This window comes from Crocuta crocuta, unplaced genomic scaffold (assembly GCF_008692635.1).
Source record: "Crocuta crocuta isolate KB4526 unplaced genomic scaffold, BGI_CrCroc_1.0 scaffold160, whole genome shotgun sequence".
NCBI lineage: Eukaryota > Metazoa > Chordata > Mammalia > Carnivora > Hyaenidae > Crocuta > Crocuta crocuta.
In genome coordinates, this window is record NW_027527591.1 from 4,886,071 (window position 1) to 4,893,112 (window position 7,042).

The 7,042-nt window shown below is 48.6% G+C and overlaps 1 protein-coding gene across 5 annotated transcripts in view; it reads left to right on the forward strand.

Moving 5' to 3' along the window:
• The window catches only part of PLEKHM3 (pleckstrin homology domain containing M3), a 191,100-nt gene extending 184,794 nt beyond the window's left edge, over positions 1-6,306 (forward strand). For 4 of the 5 annotated variants that reach the window (XM_077771140.1, XM_077771148.1, XM_077771146.1 and 1 more), the window contains exon 8: positions 1,258-6,306. In XM_077771140.1, coding sequence (XP_077627266.1) covers positions 1,258-1,435 — 178 coding nt within the window. In that variant the 3' untranslated portion in view covers positions 1,436-6,306. The remainder of the gene's footprint in view (positions 1-1,257) is intronic. The other variant, XM_077771164.1, reaches the window with a different exon arrangement.
• The last annotated feature ends 736 nt before the right edge of the window (positions 6,307-7,042 follow it).

Here is a 7,042-nt window from a genome sequence, read left to right on the forward strand (position 1 = left end):
CACCACTGTGTTTCTCTGTGTTTGCCCAGAGAGCTGAGCTCGGGCAGAGATTGCTGCTATAGAGAAGCTCCTGTCTTTTGGTCTCTCAGCAGGAGAGGAGTTTCCTGGGTTCAAGGGTGGGTGGGTCCTTTAACCAGACTTTCTGAATCCTGACTGGTACTGGGGCTACGTCAGTGGCAGGCTAGGGAATGGTGCCCCAAAGACTATCCTCTGTCCAGGACTGAAGCCTAAGATATTAGAGGGGGAAAAAAAAAAAAAAAAAAGAACAAGCTGAGCCTTGAGGACTGTTTCCTTCATAGTCGTCCTTGAACCTGGTCCAGTGCTGGACCCTGCATAGGCTGTTGCTGGTTGGCCCGATCCCCTGGGCTCCTGAGATGAGGGACCCACTGCTTGTCAGCACCATACAGAAGGATGGGCACTGACTCCACACTGGCGAGCCACCTCCCGGAGTGGCCACGGTTGTGCCTGACAGTTACTCATTATTAAAGACTTTGCAGGAAAAACAAGCCATTTGGACTCCTGTGCAGGCTTCCACCAAGCCAAACAACAAACTAGTCATCCACCTGGAATGCCTCCCCTCTATAAATTACAGTATCTGCGTGCCGTCTTCAAAAAATATTCTCTTCCCCACTTTCTCATGCTTTACTGGTCCCACTTGTGTTATAAACGAGGGCTTACAAAGGTGGGGGGGGGTCCCAAATTTTTTAAGCACTCAGAAGGACAATAGACCAAAGGGTATCATTCAGAAAATGAAGGTGTGTCATTTTACCTTTCCAAATCATCAGATGAAGGCAGGGAGTCACAGGCAACCACGTAGGCCACGTTAGCAGAAGTGGACAGCAGCGTTTTCACGGCTGAAACGCCAGGGCTGTCACTACACCCTAGAGTTACTACCTACACTGCTTTCCCATGGAGAGGAGACTACCACACAGAGCTTCTAGATCACACAGTCACAGTCCACTGTCACCACGATCACACAGTTGCTAGTTGACGGCTCACCCTCCCTCCACTGAAAGCCATAAGCCTTGCCCCAGCTAGTTCTAATCAGGAAAAAAAAAAAAAAGTTATTTTTTCAAGTGAATTCAACCTTGAGCATCTTGGAAAAGGGAAGAGCCCATGACTGTGAGTCATCTCTCTCCCCAGCGGCAGGGCTCCCCGGCGTAAACGTGCTCTGAGCCGCACAGAGGACTGGACCTCGGCTATTTGTGTCTTGCTCGTTTCAGCCTGGTTCATCATCTCCATGGTTGGCTTTTGCAGGTGTGAAGGCTGTGGAGCCGTTTTCCATTCCGAATGCAAAGAAAAGTCGGTCCCCTGCCCGAGGTGTGTCCGCCGAGAGCTGCAGAAGAAGCAGAAGTCTTTCTGGCGGAGGCTGAACGTGGACGAGAGCCTGGAGGAGGCTTGCACCATGTTCGAGCTCTCCTACCAGAGCACCTGACGCGGCAGGAGCCCAGGACAGGGACTGACCTCTCACCGACCCATCAGCCGGGGGGCTTCCTGACCCGCCAGTTAGACCCCTTTGGAGGAGGAGTATGCCGCATCTTCAGCTAGATATAGATATACATTTACATACATACACACACATACAGCTACGTCCCGTATGTACGTTCTGTGTAAATCACTGTCCCAAAGGTCCGCGAAGCCCCTGTGGCTCAGAGAAACTGCCAGTAGCTGAATTGCACTTAGCCATGAATTTCAGCAGTTTGTTCCCAAGCGAAACGAAACCGTGGTTTACACACAATGCTTTATATAATTCAGATGTTTTTTCTTGTTTTGTTTTGCTTTGTTGTTGTTTGGCTCTCAGGGGCCATTTGACTACGCAGGACACAGGAGGAAGCATTTCCTACAGAAGCACAGAACTTCGGGTTATGTTTGTGTTATTTATTCTGAGCCTTCACAGAGGATGCAGTAGCTGAGGCAAGCACTCATCGTCATCTGTTTCACAAGAAAATCTTCAGATCACAGGGCTGGATGACTCCGGGTCACCGCAGTTTCCACCGCACAGGTGGGGACCACCTCAGCTGAGCCGAGTGGCCCAGAAATGAGGAGTGTGAGCTCCCTCCAACAGAAAGCAATGCACCCCTGCTTTATGAGGAGAGCTCCTTCTGGCTTTGAAGTTAATCTCGGGGTTTTTTCCTGAGGAAAAAAGAAAACTGAGAGAGACCTCTGCGACCAATAGCTGCATGTTGTCGGTCTGTTTGCTGGTACGAATCCCAACGCCACCTACGGGTGCGACACCCCAGCACATTTGGTTGAAAACATAGCTTTCTGAAGAGCAGTTTTTCCAGGGTTTCATGGGTAATATATTTATGATTTTTTTTTTTTTAATGGTGCTGGCCTGAGGAAATTCCTACGATTGTGGTCAAACACAACGGTTTGTAGACTGTGGATGTCATGTGTACATTCTGTGGGACGGTGTTCAGTTTCTTTTCACAGGGTCTTATGTATGCGTTTCCTACCTATTTATTTTAAATGCTTTATTTCTCGTTGTTCTCCATTGCACTTTCACTTTGGCCTTTCATCTGTCAATGTAACCACTTCTGCTTTCACATTTTTAAAATTGTTTACAAAATCAAAGTAACATGGGACTTCAAAACACCAACGCTAGACTCTTAAGAAAATACCAAACTTACGAATATAATTAATGAACTAAATATGATAATATTGTTTAAATAGATATATATATATACACACACACACATAATTGCCACCTTGACGTGAAACAAAAGTGCTAAAATTGTATCCTAGGAATAGGAAATATAATGAATTGCTTCACCACTTGGCAGAGCCATGTCCCGCCCCTCCCCCCAGTGCCCCCCCCAGCCCGGGGCCGTGTGGAAGCCAGCAGAGCTGTCGTGACCAAAATGTCAGGCAGGCCGGCTCTGACCATCACGGCTCCGTTCCTTCCACCACACTCTTCCCAGAGCAGAGAGATACACTGATAATGAAGCAGTTTTCAACAGGCCATATGAGAAGATAGATGCTGGATGTTTCCACTGAGCAGACCCCTCCAAGGCCTTCATGGTTTGGTATTTGGTAGTGTCACTGCTGTTGGGACCTGGGGACTCAGTGGCTCATGAAGCACAGGTTACATTTAACCCCGTTGCTGCTTCGCCCCCACGCCTTGCTCCCTCCATATCCTGGACTCTTGATACCTCTGCCCATGTAGACACGTGCCATTCCAGACTGACTTTTGCACAGCCTGCTGGATGCAAACAGTTCACCTCTCAACCCATGCCAGTTCCTTTGGCCCCGGACCACACATTTCAGCCTACTAGCTCGCCACCAGGCACGCACGTCTGTTCTGACTCTGCAGCAGCTGCCGCCAAGGGCACAAAAACGTGCTCCAAGGCCAAGATCCCATTCATGAGACACCTTACGGTGCCTTTTATTCTTGGAAAAAAACAGGTTGATTTCCCCCCACCCCAACTCCAGTCATCGAGAACATTGCACACAAAAGATAAAGGGTGGAAAATCTCAAACAAGCACTTGGCTAACAGGCAAACAAATTTGATCCTCTCCCCCTTTTCCCTCCCCTTCGTGAAATACAGTATTTATATTTTCCAGCCTCAGAGAAGATAGCAGAACATGATCTTTCACAAGAGAATTATAGACCTGCTTATTATAAAACAGATGTGCTCCGATGGCAAAGTGCCTTCTCCCCTCCGCCCCCAGCTCCCCGGCGCTGTAGCTTACTTCTGCCTGCGCTGTAATTAATGTACCGGTGATCCCCCCTGTCAGCGAGGCCAGCCCCGGCACACTGCATTCGGGCCGCCCCCCTCGCCCCCTGTAGAATGCTTGCTCTACGTACAGAATTTCCTGTCCCACCTCCCAGGCACCTAGTGTCAGGCCTGCCGAGAGGGGGACATTCTGGACCACTGTCTTAAAGGCCTTTGTTTTCACGGGTGCCCAGTTAGAGGGCCTTGCCAAACGCTGGCATTCCCTGCGTACCCCAAGGGACACCTTTCTACCCACGTCATTTTCCGCTCATTTTCAAAAAAGGAAAAAAAAAATAGACGTACTATCGCCATCGGCTACCCAGAAGCGGAACGGCATCCCAGCTGCTTCTGTTTTCTCGCCTTTTCTATGTCCCTGAGGGCCCAGCCGGTGCTGCCCGGCGGCCACACAGCAGTCAGCCACCACCACCAAAATCTGATAGGACAGAGTGGAGCCAGCTTACGAACTGGGTCTGTCCTGAAAATTCAAAATTGCTGTTTTCCAGCCCAGAGACGCCTTAGAGCACATGAACGCCCTTACTGTTTTCAACCCAAACAAAGGACTCGGTTCACTGTTAGGTAATTGTTCCACAGCTTAGAAGCTGTCGAAACAAAAGCAGATCTGTGGATTACCACCTCCTTAAGAACCAAGCTAATACCTGCCTTCCCTCCTGTTCCCTTTCTCATCCCATATTAAATATCTCACACATAAAGCACACGAGAAAACGGCCAGTTAATCTCCTACGGCCGGCGGCTGACTCCAGGGAAACTCTTCACTTGAAAGGCCCGTTCCCTGGCGTATCACTTGAGGAAATCCCTCCTAACAGCGCCAGAAACTCATGTGTGAGACAGTCCAAGCCTGGTAAAATGTTGGCATCCAACCCTGCAGTAGAGAAGCCAGTTCCCAAAATAGAGCTCAGTTGTACCGCTGCAGGAAGGCCACAGAGTACTTTAAAAGCCGTCAACTGGAATCGAGTCGTGTTCTTTCCAGGGCTGATTTCCCCCAAAGTTGAAAGCCTCTTTATATGAAAACCATGTAAACTCTCCTCGCCCCCCTTTGCTTCACTGCCTTTTCAGGGTACTGTGTTCTAGCCGCTTCCATGTCTGTAGCACTAAACGGTAATATTTTAGGACCTTGAATACTTGATTAGCTGACAGGGTAATCGCCTTTTAATTCTACCAGACCAGAACTCCACCAAAAAAAAAAAAAAAAAAAAAAAGGAGGGGGGTTATGATTAGCGTTTAGGATCTGTGGTTTCTGGCTAACTCAGTGGTACTTCAGACTCCTGCAAAGGGGCTGTGCCATGATTTCCTTCCGGCTGCAGTGTTTACTTCGCTCCAGCTGCCCCATACAGCCTTCGCTACACTGAGTCAGTCCGCTCGGGTGAGGTCTGACCTCAGGCTCTGTGTGCGTACACACTCAACACGGACACTGGACCATTTCTTCCTGTGCCTCCTTGAAAAGGCGTGGCTCCCAGACCTGTGGGTTTGTTCCCTGCCCATTGGCCAAAAACCTTCATGCGTAAATTACCGTATCAGGGCAGGACTGGATGCCACACCGAACACTTCTGCAAAGAGAGGCATTACCTGAAGAAGCCAAGATACGTGTTCTTCTTAATTTAGGGTGAAGCCAATGCTGCTGTTGACAGGTTGGGGCAGAATTCTTCATCTCCACTGCTCTGCTGCCCTTACTGAAATAACTGGACTGGGAAGTCAGTCTTCTACTCTTGATTCTAATACTGTCTAGAGTCGATTCAGAGGTTATTTTTTTTTTACTTCTCCCGCTAAAGAGAGATGCATACGGTTTTCTCCTTTATTTTTTTGAATTTCCTGTGTCAATACTTTTCTTACCTTTCAGATAATGTTAGAAAGTAGAGAATGGGGGGCAAACGGAAAGAAATGAACACTCTCTCCTTGGTATGAATTGAATCTGTAGAGGTACTGTTTTCCTTCCCTTGGCACTTGTTAACAACTGAGCATTACTGTGTTGTGGACCGTGGACCGTTCTTCTGACCCCCAAGTCTAGTAGAGCTCGCTGCTCTAGGCTGAGCCCAGGATGGGTGAAAAGCTCTGCTCAGTTAATTTAAGCAGACAAGTGTTGATTTCTTTCGTGGGGGACAGTTGAGTCCTAGCACCCAGCACTTCCTAAAGGTAGACAGTTCTAAGGCCATTGTATTCAGACCCTCTGACCTGAGGGGTTTGCTTTCGTGTGTCTTAGTGGATGCTTCCCAAGGTAAAGTCTAAGTCACTGTTAAACTCTAGGTAAAAATCAGAAATGTGGAATGTCCTTCTCAGCACACCCGTAGTCGTCAGGGGCTTTATTTAAAATGGGTTCCCCATGGTCATGTTACGTGGCACTCTCAAGTGGTCTCCGATGTGGTGGAAGCCAGTGTTAAGCACAACGGAAGGGACAACTGCTGTTTTGCTTTGGTTCCTCCCTGTGGAAAGAGAAGCCATGTTGTCAGAAGGTGTGAAATGAAGCCACAGTTGTTGCCTAGGGTAGAAGATTCAGGCGCCTACAGCAGCTCGCAGCACAGTGAAGACTCCTTTCTCCCGGCCCTAGGGCTGCAGACCAGCCTCTCTCCACCGCCCCCCCCCCCCAACNAGGCCTCAGGGCTAGAACCCGCCGGCAGGCCTGGAGCGCTCCCTCTCCGTGTCGGTCTTCCCGTCCGCCTTTCCCGCTAGGGGTGCCTTACAGTACTGCCTCGTGCTTCTAGTCTCCTCTGTTACCCACTTGAAGCCTGCAGGGCCCTTCACCTAAATACGGATCACTTTGCTTCCTACCTGCTGGCTGCTCTCTTTACAGATGCGCTCGGAACCTGCGTATCCCACATGCATGTTAGACTTTCACCCTTGTTTAACCTGGTGCCTTAACCTCACGAGTAAAGGATTCCTGTTGGGAAGACACCGCTAACATAGAAGGGTAGAAACATGGGCTTCTTAGCTCCGTCGACATTTTTACCAGGAAATACAAAAAGACACAGCTGCATAATGCTTGACTTTGTTTTCTGCTGGGTTTTTTGGTTTTTTTTAAATCACTCTTTTTATTTGTTTGCTTGCTTGCTTTCATGAACCAGACTCAGGGGGATGTCATGGTGTCACCACGGCCAATGAGTAGAGATTATCCAGATTTGAATCTGTAATGTTGGTGAACTTAGCCTTCTTCAGGCTAAAAAATTATACAAAAACAATTATCTTTTCTTTTACCGTATAAAGGTTTTCCTTGTTTGCCACCTGTTTTCCAGGTAGGAAGTAGGCAGCCTCTTGAATACATTGTGATGACACTGTGTCCATGTGGCCCGCTCAGTCCACTGAGCTATTAAGTTTGG